The sequence below is a fragment of the Hyla sarda genome, chromosome 4, assembly GCF_029499605.1.
Source record: "Hyla sarda isolate aHylSar1 chromosome 4, aHylSar1.hap1, whole genome shotgun sequence".
NCBI lineage: Eukaryota > Metazoa > Chordata > Amphibia > Anura > Hylidae > Hyla > Hyla sarda.
Genome location: NC_079192.1, coordinates 176199093 through 176218418, shown reverse-complemented (window position 1 = coordinate 176218418; position 19326 = coordinate 176199093). Strand labels below are relative to the sequence as shown.

The 19326-nt window shown below is 40.5% G+C and overlaps 1 protein-coding gene across 3 annotated transcripts in view; it reads right to left on the bottom strand.

The window, feature by feature from the left end:
• Positions 1 to 19326, bottom strand: part of TLN2 (talin 2) — a 258674-nt gene that overhangs the window by 77130 nt on the left and 162218 nt on the right. For all 3 annotated transcript variants that reach the window (XM_056572820.1, XM_056572821.1, XM_056572822.1), the window contains 10 exons: positions 17659 to 17757; positions 17404 to 17571; positions 16485 to 16779; positions 16016 to 16182; positions 15802 to 15930; positions 12833 to 12946; positions 7841 to 7954; positions 5612 to 5746; positions 5404 to 5532; positions 2751 to 2853 (listed from right to left, as the gene is read on the bottom strand). In XM_056572820.1, the coding sequence (XP_056428795.1) occupies positions 2751 to 2853; positions 5404 to 5532; positions 5612 to 5746; positions 7841 to 7954; positions 12833 to 12946; positions 15802 to 15930; positions 16016 to 16182; positions 16485 to 16779; positions 17404 to 17571; positions 17659 to 17757 (1453 nt within the window). The remainder of the gene's footprint in view (positions 1 to 2750; positions 2854 to 5403; positions 5533 to 5611; positions 5747 to 7840; positions 7955 to 12832; positions 12947 to 15801; positions 15931 to 16015; positions 16183 to 16484; positions 16780 to 17403; positions 17572 to 17658; positions 17758 to 19326) is intronic.

Genomic DNA, 19326 nt, shown 5'->3' with positions numbered 1-19326 from the left:
ATATACACCCATTTACATCCTGCACCATGCATAATATAGAAAATACAGATGCACAAATAGTATCAAATAACTCGAATTAAAAGAAGTGACAGAACAAGACCACATTGTTCACATATCTTTAACACTTAACAGTTATACCAAATAATTCACTTATTCCAAGCGCAACAGTTACAGCTAAGGAAATTCTTAAAGTCAATTAAAGGGGTATTCCAGGATTTTTTTAAAATTTTATTTGACTATGCTACAGGGGCTGTAAAGTTAGTGTAGTTCATAACATAATGTCTGCACCTGTTTGAGACTGTTTTCTCACAATTCTTATGTGATTTTTACACCAATATTTATTTTTAACAGCATACAAAATGACTGTTGTCTCAGATTTTTCCCAGGCTGCAATGTGACCGAGACCTGACATCACTAGTCAGCTGATGACAGGGAGCCTGTCTGCTTCAATGGGTGGAGGGATCGCTTGGTGGGAGAGAGATCAATCTGCAACTAATTGTATTTTTCCAACAGCTGTAGGCACCCTGATTGAAAAACAAAGGTCTTTTGAATGGATGCAGCTCTTTTATGCTTCAATGGGGGGGGGGGGCTCATGTGTGGGAGGGAGGAAAATGGAATTATGGGATTTGCAGGCAAGAAAGCAAACTCAAACAGGAAATACCAGTTCACAAAAAGCTAGCCACAGTATTATGGTAATCTCACATTATAGCCATTTAGCCCCAAGACAAGCGCAGATCCTTCCTAAGCATGTCCATTACTGCCTGCCAGGTACGTACTAAAATCACCCCTTTAATAAAAACGTATATGTGATACTTATAAGGGTCTAAGTGAGGACAGAGAGCCATGCTGCTGCTCGCTCTTCTCCCTGCTCTGTGACTGAGACCTGGACAACCCCATAAACTAGAGCTGGGCGGTAAGACCAAAAATGTGTATCACAGTATTTTTGTACGTTATGGAGGTTCCACTGTATTTAACGGTATTTTCCACCCCCCAATCATGTGACCCATGGGCGCTGCTTCTCTAACCCCCCAACCCCCGGTTTATCAGCCCAGCGCTGTGCTGTCCCCCACATCGGGGAAGTAATCATGTTACCCCCAAGCGCTGCTCTCTTCGTCCTCCTGTGAGTTGCGGGCTGCCTGCACTGGAAATCTGTACTGTACTACATATTCCTGTGCCCATGCTGCAAAAATAAAATAAAATTTAACTCACCTTCCTACGTTCCCCCGTTGCTCCGGTAACGGCCTCACGCTGGGGATGGGAACATCACAGAGCCGTCAGCCTATGTTCGGCTGCAGCGATGTCTCGCCTCAGTCGGTGATAGGCTGAGCGCACTGTCATGTAAGGAGCCGGTCAACTTAACATAATGGTATTAATTAAAGCGTTACTGTCGTTAGAAACAACTTTTTTTTCCATTTAATACTTCCTTAAAAACTGTGCATTCCTAATATACTTCATTAAAAAATGTGATTGCTAAAGATGTGAAAAAATGGTTTAAGAAATGGCCACTAGGGGTCTCTGGATTTTCAGGATTCATATACAAAATTAAAGAGACAGTCTTTTTGGTACATATAAAAAAAAAAAGGACCAAAATATCTGAGAGGGAGGGAGGTGTAATAATCTGTATTCTGAGCACAGACAAGATGCAGACAGCTTGCAGTCTTTAAGAAGAGCATTTCCATGCACATTTCCGTGCTTTATTATTTATATGCAAAATTGTTTATCTTTGGTCATTTTATTAAATCATTCCTTGTTTATTTGCACCATATAGGTTCCACGTGGCTGCTTTAGGGTTATAAAAAGCATGTTTTTGATTACAAAGCGGTGAAATTGTAAAAATGTTAATTTTTTGGCACAAAATGCAGGTTTTTCTTTTGTCCTTGCACCTTATATTTTCACATGGCTGCATTAGAATTATATAGAACATGCATTTAGGCAGAAAACTTTGCAAATGTAAAAATGTTTGTGCAAACATGACAGGGGAGGGAGAAGGGGGAGGAGAAAAGCTCATCATACTCTAGGGGAAACACCCCCAGCCTCTCAGAGAAATTCAAAAAGACTCATCACAGTAATACATAGGTCAAAAGGTACTTAACATATTAACACATGCATATTATTATGCATACAAGTCTTAGGGTACTAATGACAGTGAATGTATCATCAAAAACAACCATTTTGCTTAAATGATGTTGTCATGGTATGTTATTTTAAGACTTTTTGGTCAATATTTTTCAAATTTTCCAATTTACTATCTATATTAGAATTTAGCAGGTTTCAGTCCGGGCATCTGGTCTAAAACTAAGCTGAGACTTCCTAAGCTGCTCGGCATACCCTCCCCTGTAAAATGACCTCTGTACAGGTCACAGAGCATGTTTATAAGCATCTCCCATAAAAAGAATATAGGAGGAGATTTTTTAAATCCTGTCCAGAGGAAAAGTTGCTGAGTTGCCCATAGCAACCAATCAGATCGCTTCTTTCATTTTTCTAATGCCTTGTCAAAAATGAAAGAAGCGATCTGATTGGTTGCTATGGGCAACTAAGCAATTTTTTCCTCTGAACAGGTTTTGATAAATCTCCCCAACAGTCTGAAGATGTTTATTGTGTTTACAAAGCTTACTGTAAAGCCCAGGATTGCTGCCACTCAGAACACAGGAACAAATTACAAAACTAACACACTATATTTAACTAGGCAACATATTTACAAAACAGAAATGTTACTAAATGTTAGTGGAATACAACAAATAAAACCATACCTGTGTAATGCTCATTCCCCTGAGCTGCACATGTCAACAGCTGAGCCATGGAGGAGCCAACAGTCTTAGATGTGCTGCCAAGGTCCTGGGCACACTTCTCCAGCTGCAGATCCATAAAGTGCAGGGAACATGAGAGTTTTTATATGTGGTAACAATAAGAATTTACTAATCAGTATCTGGCAAAAGCAAATCGTAAAAAAAGAAAGACACTTTCAGATTAAGCTACTGTTCCTAAGTCTGACTATACACATTAGATATGTGATAGCAGCTTCTTCACCCAATAGCTGTCTTCTGATCCCCCATCATAGTAAAGTATGCTCAGCAGAGTGTACATGTGTTCTGAATGGAAAGGAGACTAGCTGCTTCCCAAAAACAAAAAGAATGAACATGTTAAAAATCATTGATCCTTCTCTCCTCCACATCTTCTATGGAGTCGGGAGGCCCCTATACATATTGGATGGTTGTCTGGTCCTGCTGAACTCTTACGTGTATGTTCTCTAAAGTGGGCCTGTGGCCAACCTCAAAAAATGGAATTTACTGTAATGAAATAGCTTAGGGTGCCCTGATCAAACACCTTTTTTCATGTGTTTATTTTATTTTTTTTAATATATCCTATTTATTACCGAGATAAATAAGGTTTTATAATTTGTCTGACAATTCACGGAATCAGTCAGATGGGCGTGAACTTCATTTTAATAATGGTAGTGAAAATCAGGTGATGGACAGGATTACACAGTCAGAGGGAGTGTTTAAGGTATACATGCTTCTTAACGTACAAGATTCAAACCCCTAATTTTATAATCCCGCCCATTACATGATATTCACTCCTATTATTAAGATTTAGGTTTACACCCATTTGACAAATTCCCTGAATTGTCAAAGTATAAACCCACATATCTGTAAAAAGGAGTGTGATCAGGGCACCCTAAGCTATGGACCACTTTGATGGATAACAATAAGGAAAATGCATAAAACAGCACTTTAATAAACAGAGGTACAGTGGACGTGATTAAAGGAAAATTGTCATCTCGTTCACCCACACTGTACTGGGTTATAGTGTGGGTGAACAGGAGACCGACATGGGATCTCAGACTAACATACGCACCTGCAGCCCGTAGCGCTGTCCCTCTGAAGGTTCGCTTATTTCTTCGGTGAACTGCGCACAGTAGGTGATCTGAATATTCATGGACACTGGTCATGTGAGTGCTTCCTTCTGCTGAGTTCTCACATGACCAGCACCCATGAATATTCAAAGTAATCGGGCAGGCCCGCCTCCATTGCACAACTCGCAGAAGACTGAAGCGGATATTCAGAGGGACACCACTCTGGGCTGCAGGTACGTACGTTAGTCAGAGACCCTGTATCAGTCTCCTGTTCACCCGCACGATAACCCAGTGCATTAGGTTTTCCTTTAAAGAGGAGATAGGCTGGCTAACCCTGAGCTCCTGCTTTTGTTGGGGAATGCCCCCTGGACACTTAACCCTCATTTCCATTATGTGAAAATTCTTATATCTAGATGCTGGAAAGGACTATGGAGATAGCAAAAAGTTATGTCTGGAATCATAATGAAATGCAACAAAGGGGACCTATGGATGGAGGGTGAATCCAATATTATTAACATTTGACCGCTAAGCGGTCACTGAGACCCTAAATTTCCCACCCAATATAAAACTTAACGTTTAATGAGCCAAGATTAAAATAACCTCACACATATTGATCCATAGTGCATTGATTGGCATGACACTGCATGCTATAGTGAGTGAAATGAAAAGATAGATTGTGGCTGCAGTCCACAATCTATAGTGTGAGACAATTAAAAATCTAACACATTGCCCGCCCGCCCGACGTTTCGCCACAGGCTGTGGCTTTATCAAGGGCTAAGAGGCATGCCTCTTAGCCCTTGATAAAGCCACAGCCTGTGGCGAAACGTCGGGCGGGCGGGCGGGCAATGTGTTAGATTTTTAATTGTCTCACACTATAGATTGTGGACTGCAGCCACAATCTATCTTTTCATTTCACTCACTATAGCATGCAGTGTCATGCCAATCAATGCACTATGGATCAATATGTGTGAGGTTATTTTAATCTTGGCTCATTAAACGTTAAGTTTTATATTGGGTGGGAAATTTAGGGTCTCAGTGACCGCTTAGCGGTCAAATGTTAATAAGAATCATAATGAAAAGCCCGTTTGCAAGTCCAGTTTAAAATGTTGCAAACATGGAAATGTGACTAAATTAAACTAACAGCATTGTCCATCTATAGACAGCTCAGGTATAATCCTCGCCAGGATCATTACGGTTAATGACATAAATCACATACTATTGCTCTCCCCTTTAGTTTCTATGTTTGCACACTGGAAACAAACTTTTGGTATTATGCTTTATGGAAGGGTGGCAAATTACAATATCATTTATAACACACTATTACGTAGGGACACAGTGCTATTGATGGCTTGCTGTGTCATTTACCTTAGGGCAAAAATAAAGCCAACCAAATTCCAGTAGAACTGAAATGCTGCAGCAAATACAATTATGTAGTAAATAAGAGAAAGGCTTGGGGCAGGTCATAACTGTAATAATACCTTATCATGGCATACACCTTCAGAGAAAGTTATTACCCTCAAAGACTGTGAAACTAGAAAGGTAAGAATTACCGTCTCCCCTGGAAGGGGTTTCAGTTGCCCATCTGTAGCTGCCATCTTTGCATCCTGCAATTCATTCTTAAGCGTCTGGACGGAATTCAGAGCAGAATCAATTTCCATGGGGCCACAAGCTTCATGAGCCTGAGTAACAGGATGATAAGAAAAATGTTAACCCTTTATTTATAATGCCAACACAGGTAGAAAAACCTCAGTAACTCACCTTTTGTGCAGCTGTACGCAGCTCAGCCAAGCTGGTAGCCAGGTTCTTGGCGCACTGACCCAGCTGCATGGCAGCTGCCTGATCAGTTACAGTGGGCACAGCAGCTTTGGCAGATGAAACCATCTTGCTTCCAGGCTGTATTAAAAAGAAGGGACAACTTTACTAAGAAAATTTCTATATGGCATACATTACAACAAAATATTCTTTGAAACAATGTAAATGTGATTTAGGTTACAATTACCCATGCAATTTTTGTTTAAATTAGTTCTTTGACCCAAAGTCACAAGTGGATCGAAAGAAATGGGAAATTTAATGTAAGGATTTTTTACTTCCTGCTGGATTAAATTATGCAGCGTATTAGAAAGATTCCATCGCTATCACTAACAAAAATAAAATGAATTCAAAAGAAGGCTGGATGCCCTAGGGAACCTACAGAAATACGGCATAATTTGATCCCCAATGCACAGTTGATAACATGACACCACACATCAGAACTAATTTTTTACATCAAGGGATTTTCCTAAACTCAAAGGAGATGGCAATTTTGTGAACTGTACAAATTCTTTTAACTCTGCTCTTGTTAGCATAAATACAGTATATAGTATTATCATATCCAAAGCAGTATATTATTACCAATATTTAGTATGGGAAAAAAGATTAATGCTTCAGGATAGGTCTATACACAGATTTTTTTTTGTTGAAAGATTTTGCATTTTAACTATTAAGTGACCATTGCCACCTACAGCAGTGCACTAAATTGCAATAAACTGCAATGAGAAGGTTTAGCAAAACTGTCTATTCTAAAAAATGTATAGCAACCAATCAGAGCTAAGCTTTAGTATTTCAAAATGCTTTGGTAAAAAAGAAAGAAGCTTTCTGATAGCTTTCTGTGGGCAACTAAGCCAATATTACTGGGCGGAGGGTTGGGGAGTCTAACCCCCTGGACCTGCACTCGAATCTCCCTGCGCATGAAGCAGGGTCAACACACCTCCATGCATTTTCTATGGTAGCTGTACTCTCCGTCTCCAGCACTTCTGTAGAGAATGTATGAAGAAGGCTTGCCGACCCCCCTCAGTCCACAGGCAGATTTGGGCACCATTTTGGAGATCATGGGGGGGCCCCCAGCGGTCAGACCCCTCTCCTGCGATTGGACACCTATTCCCTATCCTGTACATAGGGGATACGTTTTTAAACACTGGAGTACCCCTTATAATTTCAATAAATGAGCCCAGTGTTCCTCTGGACAGTTAACATAGTTCAAATAGCTTATTTCACTCTCTATGATTGTGAATTATCACATATTTTATGGGTCTAATCCCCTTCCTTGAAAGTCAACCGTTTTTTTACATGGAATATGTGTGGATTAAGTGACATTTAATTTATTCATGTGTATCTTCGCTTTGCTGCGGAAAAAAATGCATGCAGCAGTTCACAGTGTGAACAATTTACTTATTCTTAATTAAAACAATGGGCTGTGGTTTGCACGTAGTTTTCACACATATTCTGGTGTGTGCTATGCAGTTTGAACCTTCCCTTAAATTGGAAAATCTAAATACATAAAGTCTGTGTAGCCTAAGCTATCCTTTGGTTGTTAATAGCCTAGCTTTCTGGTATTTTTAAATGACACCTTTTTGTAAAAACTGCAGCACTTTTGCTGATCCTGGCAATAAAAGGCAACAAAAACTACTTCTGTAAATGTACCCTTTGGGTACGATGACCCAACATTGCAGCTAACACATGGGGTAAACCACATCTGTGCTAGTAATAACACACTTTTAAAGCCCTTTTAGATGGGCCAACGTGCTACATTTCCGTGATAAGCCTTCTCAAGGCTCATTAAATCATGCAGCCAATCGTTAGATCATACATGTGGCCCCTTAAACTCATCATTGCCAGCCATACATCCCATTTACAGATATAATTATTTCATTGGCAGCACAAAAGATTGCCTGGGCCAGGACATTTACTGGTAAAATTGTGCAACCATTGGCCACTGCATGTGATTGTTGCTTTGCATCAATGCACTGGCTACAACATAGGACTGTCCCCTTATAGTCACTGCACCAAAGAAAAGAGATGGGAGGAGATTTATCAAAACCTGTCCAGAGCAAAAGTTGGTGAGTTGTCCATAGCAACCAGATTGCTTCTTTCATTTTTGAAAAGGCCTCAGGCAACTCAGCAACTTTTCCTATGAACAGGTTTTGATAAATCTTCCCCATGGTCTCTTACCTGCAGAAAGTTTTGGCTGGAGACTATTAGAGTTAGTTGTGCACTCAAGTCATCAGCCTGGGCTTGACTGCCTCTTACCCCTTGGACCAACTGAGGAATATTGTCGGCCACAGCCTGAAAAATAAAAAGTTTCCAAATCTTATTATAAAGAAGCGTAGACTACTATCTACATTTTACACAAAGAAATCCATATGGTGTGTGCATAAAATAATACACATTGGGTAAGATATATCTCAATTGGTACACATGCACATGGCAAATAAAGATGTCTCATGCCCTTATGTAAACAAACGACTGCTATGGACTACGGCCCAATTATTCTTATGCACTAGTTGGATATATATTTACCACTTTATCCATATTATCTACTACAAATGAAATATTAGATAAAAAGCATTGTGATACAGACATTACATCTTCAATTCTGCTCCATATAAGTATTAGTCAAATATCCATTTTAATCAACATTACAAATCTGCATAAACCATAACGTGTTTCTATGAACCTGTTAAGGATCAAGGGAGTACATTTTACAAAAAATAAATAAATAAAAAAAAAACACATTTGGTATTGTTGCATGCAAAACTACTAAAATATCATGTTTACGATCCGGAACGGTAAATGGCATAAAAAAACAAACAAAAAAAAAAAAAAAACAAACACCAAAAATACTGATTTTATTCACATCATATATTGAAACATTTTTTAGAAAAGACATCAAAAAGTCCCATCAAAATAAAAATGTTATCGATAAAAACTACAGATTACAGCGCAAAAAAATTATCCCTCATGCATCCCTGTATACGGAAATATAAAAAAAAGTTATGAGTCAGAAAATGACAATTTGTAGTTTAATTTTGTGGAAAAAAAAAAGTTTGCATACTATAAATTGGGTATCTTTGTAATCGCATGATAATGTGTCATTTTTACCATAAAGTGCACTGTGTAAAAACCAAACCCCAAAAGTTTTCTTATAAATTTCCACCCGCAAATAATTTTTTTTGGTTGCGCCATACATTTTATGGTAAAATGAATAATGTCATTACAAAGTACAATTGTTAAATACTTAGTTACAAGCCCTCATATGGATCTGTAGGTGACAAAATAAAAGAGTTATGGATTTTATGGAAAACAAAAATGCAAAATGAAAATTGGCCCAATCCTTAAAAGGGGTACTCCGGTGGAAAAAGGAGATTTTTTTTTTTTAACACTTACCGTAAAATCTCTTTCTCGAAGGATCCATTGAGGGACACAGACCGTGGGTGTATCTTGATGTCTCTAGGAGGTGTAACACTATGGCAACAAAAAGTCGGCTCCTCCCAGCAGGATATACCCGCCTTCAGGCTCTGAGGTAATCAGTTTAAGTTCTAGAGCAATAGGAGGAGACAGTCAGGTCAAGAAGACCAAAAACTGTCCAAGAAGCAGAAGAAAAAACATAACTGAACACACCCTCGGACAGAGAACCAAAGGAAAAATCCCCAAAAGGGCGGGAGCTGTGTCCCCCAATGGATCCTTCGAGAAAGAGATTTTACGGTAAGTGTTAAAAAATCTCCTTTTCGGCTCCATTGGGGGACACAGACCGTGGGACGTACCAAAGCCATCCCTTGGGTTGGCAGATAAGTAATCAGGCAGACGGCCGATCCACCGCCGCCTGCAACACTTTACGCCCCAGACTAGCATCAGCCGATGTGAAAGTATGAACTCTGTAGAACCTTGAGAAAGTGTGCAAAGACGACCAGGTAGCCGCCTGCAAATTTGAGAGGCCGAGGCTCTATTCTGGAGAGCCCAGGATGCCATGACAGAACGAGTGGAATGAGCCACAACCTTGAAAGAAGGAATTCTCCCCTTGCAGCGATAGGCTTCCGAAATGGCGGACCGACTCCACCTAGAAATGGTGGCCTTGGAAGCAGGTTGTCCCTTGCGACGACCTTCCATAAGGACAAAAAAGGAATCACACTGACGAAATGAAGAGAGATGGAAGGATAAGCCTTAACAGCCAGGACTACATCCAGCTTGTGTAGTAAGTGCTCCTCAGGATGAGAGGGAGCAGGACAAAAGGACAATGTCCTCATTGAGATGAAAAGCAGAGACCACCTTGGGCAAAAAGGAAGGATCTGGCCGGAAAAACGACCTTGTCCTGATGGATCACCAGAAACGGAGAACGGCAGGAAAGAGCTGCCAGTTCAGACACCCTCCGGATGGAAGTGATAGCCACAAGAAACGCCACTTTCCAAGAAAGGAGGCGGAGAGATACCTCTCTCTAAGGGGCTCCAAGGGTGCACACTGGAGGGCACTCAGAACCAATTTCAAGTCCAAAGGGGGAGAGGAGGACCGATAAGGAGGAAAAGTGTGCACTACTCCTTGAAGGATGGTCCGGACATGAGAATTAGAAGCCAGAGGCCGCTGAAAAAGAATAGCAAGGCCGAAACCTGACCTTTAAGGGAACTGAGAGACAACCCCAGTTCCAACCCAGACTGCAAAAAGGAGAGAAGACGGGAACCACGAAGATAAGACTGCCAAGAATGGTGGTAAATTCTTGCGGAGGAGGGCTTACGAGCCTTGAGCAAGGTGTGAATGACTGGGAAGAGAACCCGCGGCCCTCAGAACCGCGGTCTCAACCTCCACGCCGTCGAATGTAGCGACTGTAAAATGGGGTGGCAAAGAGGACCCTGAGCGAGTAGGTCCGGGCGGATCGTAAGGCGCAGGGGAAAGTTGTCCAGGAGCCTGACTACGTCGGCGTGCCACGACCTTCGGGGCCAATCTGGAGTTACCAGAATGGCGGGAACATCCTCTGCTTTGATCTTCCTCGGCACCCTGAGAAGGAGCGGAAGAGGAGGGAACAAATAGGGTAGGACGAACCCCGCCCAAGAAACCACTAGGGCGTCCACTGCAGATCCTAAGGGTCCCGGGACTTGTACATCAACGGAGGGATCAAGTGATTGAGCCGGAACGCATAGAGGTCCACTTCCGGAATGCCCCAGAGGTCGCAGAGCTGCACAAAGACCTCTGGATGAAGGGACCACTCGCCGGGGTCGGTGAGGACCGACTGAGGAAGTCCGCTTCCCAGTGGAGCACTCCCGGAATGTGAATCGTGGAGATGAAAGTACCCTTCTGGAACCGCAAAGCGGAGGTACCGATGATGGCCTGGAAATAATGACACATGGAGGTAGGCATCCTTGATGTCCACCGATGGAAGGAACTCTCCTTGTTCCAGAGACGCCACTACCGAACGGCGAGAATCCATTCTGAAGTGGCGGATGGGAAAGAGACAGTTGAGACGCTTGAGATCCAGAATCGGCACACAGAACCAACCCTTTGTGGACCACAAAAAGGTTTGAAAGGAACCCCGAAAAACGTTCCCCTGGAGGAACAGGGCCGAAAACCCCCTGGAGAAGCAGGGATTGGAGAGCCACTCTAAATTGCTTCGCCAGAGGAGGAGCCCGGGGGGCCCGGAAACGAAAAAAGCGATCCCCCGGAAGGTAGGCAAATACGATCCGGTAACCGTTGGACACCACGTCCCTGACCCCAGAGTCCTGAATATATGGGATCCAGATGACTCGGAAAAACAAGAGACGACCTCTCACCCGAAAGAAACCGCGGGTGAGGGCCTTACTGCATGCAGCTGATAAGCAGCTGATAAGTACTGGAAGGATAAAGATTTTTAAATAGAAGTAATTTCAAAATCTGTTTAACTTTCTGGAACCAGTTGATAAAAAAAAAAAAAAAAAAAAGTTGTTTTCCACCAGAGTGCTCCTTTAAGGCCAAAATGGGTTAAATATTAAAGGAAACAGTCAGGATTGGAATGCTTGGAATGTTTCTGCTTCTAAACGGACATGTATAAGGGTATGTTACATATAAATGGGGTTTCTTCTGGGCTTAAATATAACTTTTTTAAAGGACGCCTGGTGCAGTAAAAACAAAAAGAGTACACACTCGCCTCCCCTGCAGTTGTGGCAGCCCCTGCTAATGTCGTCTTTTTTCTGCTTTTGATGACGTTTAATGCAAGCAGAAATTTCCCACACAGGCCAGTGATGAGTAAGTAGGCAGTTCCTCCATGCATGAAATTTCAGCGGAAGGAGAAAATAAAAAAGAGAAAAGCAGCTGGGGCTGGACTTCAGAGCGGCAGAGGAGGAGAGTATGCAGTCTTTGCTGTTTTTACTGCACCAGATGTCAGATAACAAAATAAAACTTCAGCACTGAGGAAACCCTTTTAACAACCTTCAGGATGAAACCAGTAACACAATCAATAGGTTGAGAGCAGCAGCCCATGAGCTCAAAGAGTATCCAGTTATCTTTAAAGGAAAACGGTCATCCTGTTCACCCACACTAAACCCAATACACTGGGTTATAGTGTGGGTGAAAAGGAGACCGATGAGGGGTCACTGACTCCTATAAGTACCTGCACTTTAGAGATCTGTCCTTCTGAAGATAGTCTTCCATGTTGGAGGCGGTTTCGCCGGATAATATGAATATTCATTGTCACAGGCCATGAGAGTGCGACAAACATTCAAATTGAGCCGGCGGGCCCGCCTCCAGTGTGCAATTCACGGAAGATGTAAGCCGATCTTCGGAGGGACAGATGTCCACAGTGTAGGTACGTATAGGAGTCAGTGATCCCTCATCGGTCTCCTGTTCACCCATACTATAACCCAGTATATTGGGTTTAGTGTGGGTGTACAGGATGACCGTTTTCCATTTAAAAAAACAACAACAAAACTTAAACAGTATTTTACATATTCTCTATCTCACACCAGTAGTTTTTTTGAACTGATAAGTAAACCTTTTGTATTAGAAGCAATTTCTGTATAATACTATGGGTAAAAGGTTTCCTCTCCACAAGAGGTCAGAGCACTTGTCAGCACCAGCACTACAGTAACATGGACATTAGTTGACTTCAACATTTCCTGAACTAATATACATGACCAAACAAAAGCCTGTGTTCCACTGACACTACAGGGCAATCAACAAAGATATCCAATGTTCTCGCGTTACCTTGCAGCTCTGAACCAGCTGCTGATGAGCTGCCATGTTCTTATTTGAGACAGAGGCATTCTGGGAAGCTGCGATGGTCTGAGTAGCAGCTGCAGCAGCTTGTTTTGCGGCAGCCTACAAAAATAAAGAAGAGAATGAGGAACAAATGACTAAAACAAAACATGAACATGTATAAATAAATCATCACATAAGAGATTGATCAAAACTTGTGCATAGGAAAAGTGTCGCAGTTGCCCATACCAACCAGATTGTGATTTACATTTTTAACCCTTTCAGGACCGAGCTTTTATTTATTTTTATTTTTTTTGAGGTTTTGTTTTTTCCTCCTCACCCTCTAATAGACATTTTTATTTTTCCATCTAAAGAGCCATGGGGGTTTCTTTTTTTGTGTCACCAAATCCACCTTGTAATGACATCACAAAATTTATCCCCAAATGTACAGTGAAACAAACAAAAAATTATTTGTAGGGCAAAAAAAAAACGTGTTGCAACTTTTGGGGGCCTCTGTTTCTATCCAGTACACCTTTTGGTAACAATGTCTTGTTCCTGTAAGTCCATTATCTTAATTCTGTAAGTCCATATGATTAAAACGGATGCCAATTCATATAGGTTTTGCTTTATTTTACTACTTTAAATAAATTCTAACTTTTTGTACAAAAATTTGTACGCTTAAAATTGTCCTCTTCTGACCCCTATAACTTTATTTTTTATCGTTCTGCAAACAGGGCTATATGAGGGCTCATTTTTTGCACCGTGATCTTCAGTTTTAATCAGCACCATTTTTGTTTTGATGGCACCTTTAGTTTGCGTTCTATTCATTCATTTATAGTATATGAAGTAACCAAAAATATGCATTTCTGGACTTTGTTATTTTGTTACGCTTGCATCTTTGACAGTCTATGGTTTAATTATGATTATATTTAACAAGTTTGGACATTTACGCACGCGGAGATACCACACATCTCTATGTATTTTTTTTGTTTTTGTTTTTTAATATTTTATTTGAAAAATGGGAAAAGGAAGGTGGTTGAAACTTTTATTAAGGAAGGGGTTAATAAACATTTATTACTTATATGTAAGTAATATATATATATATATATATATTTTTTTTTTTTATATACTTTTTTTTTTTTTCTTTACAGAAGTTCCCAGGTCAACAAACTGTGTTGCTAATTTCAATTTCTATGGTGTGGGGCACCGATAATCTGTGGACTTTCTGGCAGATAACCGATAACTTATACCGATATTCCGGTATAAGTTATCGGCTATTTCACCACTCTCCCTCCCCCCCCAGCCCTACAGAAGCCGCTGCAGATCAATGATTTAAAGCGGGCGCTTTAAATCAATGAACTGCAGCAGCTTTTTCGGGGCCAGAGACCACCGCTGCCACCCGCTTCTCTCCCCCTGCCTGTCCTGAGTATAACCACTGCCGCTGCCCCATAGCCTCCCCCATCCCCGGTTTTATAATTACCTGTTCCCGGGGGCCGCACTACCACCGCCGCAACCCCCCCGCCCCCTGCCCAGAGACCGCCGCCGCCCGATTCTCTCCCCCTGCCGATCCAGAGTTTAACCACTGCCGCATCCCCGGTTTTATAATTAACTGTTCCCGGGCCCGGGGTCTGAGCTACTTCTGGCTCCGGCAGAGTCCTGACGGTGACGTTGAGGAGTCACTCGTCATTGCGCAGAACACCGCGTCACGCAGAACAGCGCAGGACTCCGCAGGAGACAGAAGTAGCGTGGACCCCGGGAACAGGTAATCATAAAACCGGGGATGGGGAAGGCAATGGGGGAGCAGAGGTGCGGTGGGGGTGCGGGGGGCAGGGCATTATCGGCAAGGTAATTGCCAATACCAATAATGCCCAAAATTGTGATTATCGGCCGATAATCGGTCGATCCCTATTCCAGAGTATTCCGAGGCTACTGCACATGTGTAAAAAAAATAAAATAAATTATAATAATTGTGTGCGAGAAATCTGATGAAATCGCATAGTCACACGATTCAATAAGATTCACATAAAAATCATACACAATTTCAATCCGATTTTGAATGTAGGCAAAAAATCGTGGTCGACCACGATTTTACACCAGACATAAAATCGTGCAAAATCGAATGCGGATCAAAGCTGATGCATGTGTTGAATATGATTAACTCAGTCAATAGATAGATGACCGATGTAAAGAGACAAAACCCTTTTAATATATTTGATGCATCTTTCTCACTCCTGCGAGACTTTGAAATTTTCATGAACCAGGAAGTACAAAATCCCATCAAGATTTACTATTTTAAGAAAAAAATGTAAAACTGAAATAAAAAAGTGTAAATATAATCACCTTACTGTCTACATTTTTATTATGCTAAAACCAAACACCGACTTCAGGTGGTGCAAGGGGCAGTTTTTGCACAGATGTGAGATATAGAAGTAATATATAGTAATAATAAGAGATTAAATTACCATAAATGAGAATCTTATTTCTTATGTTACATAAACGTGCTCAAGCACTGATCACCAAGCAGCCATGGTTACCTAACATTAGACATGAGGGAACAAAAGTTGCAATGAAGTTTACTACATAGAAATAGTTTCTAAGAGTACAAAACTATTTTTTACACAGTGGTAGAGAAATAGCTTAGTGACTCCTTTACAGACTTTTCGTTATTGTGACATAAACTTATCAAACTGAGAGAAAATAATTGAGTAATTGTTCCACAGCAGCCAATCACAGCTTAGCTAACGAGCTGTGGTAAAGCGAAACCTGAGCTGTGATTGGCTGCTATGGGAAAATCACTCCATTTTTTCTCTCACAAAGTTTGATAAATCTGGATCATATAGGCATAAGCCATAGGCTGTTGGTTACACAAGTCTGTAAAGGAGTAACTCAGCTTTTTCTTGTTTCCTTTAACACTGTAATAAATTGTTTTGTACTCTTAGAAACAATTTCTATGTAGTCAGATTATTAAACTTATTCACCTCAAGCCTGTTAACTATCTTCTTCTTGATAGCATTCTGTGCCGCAGCATTAGTAGCCACTCTCAGACCCTCTGCTGCTTCCCTAAGTCGCTGTTGCTGATCTTCATTCTCAGGGTTGGCGGCAGCTCCCTGCATGTGATATAGACTTTATTAACTTAAATCACTCAATAATAGATTGATAACATTGGCAATCTTGCTTAACTAATGTTCCTACCTTTGCCGCCTCCACCATTCGGGCAGTAGAATCAGCCAGAAGCTTGGCAGCAGCCAACAGTTTCTTGGAGTTGTCCATATCCACCTCAGCCTCTGCATCAGATCTCATAGCATTGACCAGATCTGATGTTGCTTGAGCTAACACCCGTGCTTGTCGAACCATTTCTCCTGTAACAACATATACATGACTTTGTTATTAAATTAAAAGTATGTATATTACAAAAGTATATCTACTATAAAAAAAATGTAAATAAAAGAAAACTGAGTGGAAACTTAGCAAGAGAAATCACACGATTGAAAATAGTGAAATCATATCATAAGGTCACAATAAACAACATTGCCTTACAAAATGTGCATAAATATACATTCTGGTACAATGATAACTCAGAAAGACTGCATTCAATATTACAATAAATTCATCTCATGTATTCATAATTATTCTAAGTCGTCTGCTTATTATGAGCACTGACCTGCATCCCCCATGGAGCTGAATATGCTCTCTGTGACTGACATGATCGTATCTGTTGCCTGGTCATAGCGGCCAATGGGTTCTCCACGGCTTGCAAACTGGCGGACATGTTGTAAGAGGTCATTAAGGGCTTGACTGACCACACTGGCTGCTGCGCTGACTTGTTTTAATAGTTCAATATCTTCTGTGGCTGATTGGCAGGCCCGCACACAGTTCTCCACAGAGCGATCCACCAGTTTCCCAGCTTCAATTAGTTGTTCTTGACATACTGGTGAACTAATAGTAGGACTAACCACCTACAATGGAGACAATTAGTCCGAGTGATATGATAGCAATGTTGTGGATTTCTGATGTTATTTCACACTTCTAAAATAATCAATTATGACTTGCAGAAAAAGGACACATTGACAACTTTGCTTCTTTGTTTCAGTAAAACAAGAATAGCTGTCCTAATAACTGTAGCAGGCAGTGAGCGCCACTGAATTAGAAAAGAAAAAAAAGGTTGTTCTTTTGAACGTTATCTTTCAAAAGGGATGTTACAAGGCTGTAGCTTGTTACTAACAGCTGTTTGACATATTTATCTATGTCTGTCGGCAAAGATTTATCACTCAAATGTACTTGTTCCTGTTTTGTTACATTGGTTGGTATTAACATTTGCCATGAGCTACATGACATTTAAGGGATAAAGAAGGGGAGGTAACAGACATAACTGAAATGAAAGAGCTGTTACAATGGCAGGGGTAGAATTGCGCATCAAAGAGGCTGTGTTCTTTAAGTCTTGTATAAAAATGATCATGACAGATCTATAAAGAAGATCCAATTTCAAAATCATTTTGTTTTCTCTTTCACCCCAGTAAGGAAACCAGTCATTACTTTTAGTAGTTGTAAAAGCTTTCCTTGAATATTTGGAGATGCCTCACCTTTGCACATGCCACTAGCTGGGAGGTAGAAAGTGCACATTGAGTAGCAGCAGCAATCACTCTGTTCTGTAGTACTGTGTCTTCAGTCACTTGTGCCACATTCTTGGCCTTCAGGACCAACATGGCAGCTGCATTGGCAACAGCTTTTGCCAAACTCATTAATACATCCTAGAATATAGAACACAAAAGAGGAAGTATATATAGGAGGTGGTTATGGAGAATAGCACATCATCAATCTCAATATTTCATAATTACCTGGAACCGCTCATCCGCTTCACTCTCTCCAATTTGTCGCAGAAGGTCTCCACTTGCCTGCCCTATGCTGCCTGCGGCTGTGAGAACAGTCTGCCGAGGCTATAAGGAGAAAATAATATTTATATTTAATACACATTTTGACAGCATCATTTGTATTATAGAAAATAGTATGCCTCTACATTGCTCCATTAAAGGGGTATTCCAGGAAAAAAAAAAAACTTTTTTATACAAATTAACTGGCTCCAGAAAGTTAAACAGATTTGTAAATTACTTCTATTAATTTTTTTTTTAATCCTTTCAGTACTTATGAGCTTCTGAAGTTAAGGTTGTTCTTTTCTGTCCAAGTGGTCTCTGATGACACCTGTCTCGGGAAACGCCCAGTTTAGAAGAGGTTTACTATGGGAATTTGCTTCTAAACAGGGCGTTTCCAGAGACAGGTGTCATCAGAGAGCACTTAGACGGAAAAGAACAACCTTAACTTCAGATGCTCATAAGTACTGAAAGGATTAAAAAAAAAATTAATAGAAGTAATTTACAAATCTGTTTAACTTTCTGGAGCCAGTTGATATATATATGTATATATATAAAAAAAAAAAAGTTTTTTCCTGGATAACCCCTTTAACCCCTTAAGGACTGAGCCCTTTTTCACCTTAAGGACTTTTTGCAATTCTGACCACTGTCACTTTAAACATTAATAACTCTGGAATGCTTTTAGTTATCAATCTGATTCCGAGATTGTTTTTTCGTGACATATTCTACTTTAACATAGTGGTAACATTTTGTGGTAACTTGCATCCTTTCTTGGTGAAAAATCCCAAAATTTGATGAAAAATTTGAAAATTTTGCATTTTTCTAACTTTGAAGCTCTCTGCTTGTAAGGAAAATGGATATTCAAAATATTTTTTTTTTATTCACATATACAATATGTCTACTTTATGTTTGCATCATGAAATTGACGAGTTTTTACTTTTGGAAGACATCAGAGGGCTTCAAAGTTCAGCAGCAATTTTCCAATTTTTCACAAAATTTTGAAACTCTCTTTTTTTCAGGGACCAGTTCAGGTTTGAAGTGGATTTGAAGGGTCTTCATATTAGAAATACCCCATGAAAGACCCCATTATAAAAACTGCACCCCCCAAAGTATTCAAAATGACATTCAGTCAGCGTTTTAACCCTTTAGGTGTTTCACAGGAATAGCAGCAAAGTGAAGGAGAAAATTCACAATCTTCATTTTTTACACTCGCATGTTTTTGTAGACCCAATTTTTGAATTTTTGCAAGGGGTAAAAAGGAGAAAATTTTTACTTGTATTTGAAACCCAATTTCTCTCGAGTAAGCACATACCTCATATGTCTATGTTAATTGTTCGGCGGGCGCAGTAGAGGGCTCAGAAGGGAAGGAGCGACAAATGGTTTTTGGGGGGCATGTCACATTTAGGAAGCCCCTATGGTGCCAGAACAGCAAAAAAAAAAAACACATGGCATACCATTTTGGAAACTAGACCCCTCGGGGAACATAACAAGGGGTAAAGTAAACCTTAATACCCCACAGGTGATTCATGACTTTTGCATACGTAAAAAAAATAAAATAAAAAAATTCCCTAAAATGCTTGGTTTCCCAAAAGTTTTACATTTTTAAAAAGGGTAATAGCAGAAAATACCCCCCAAAAT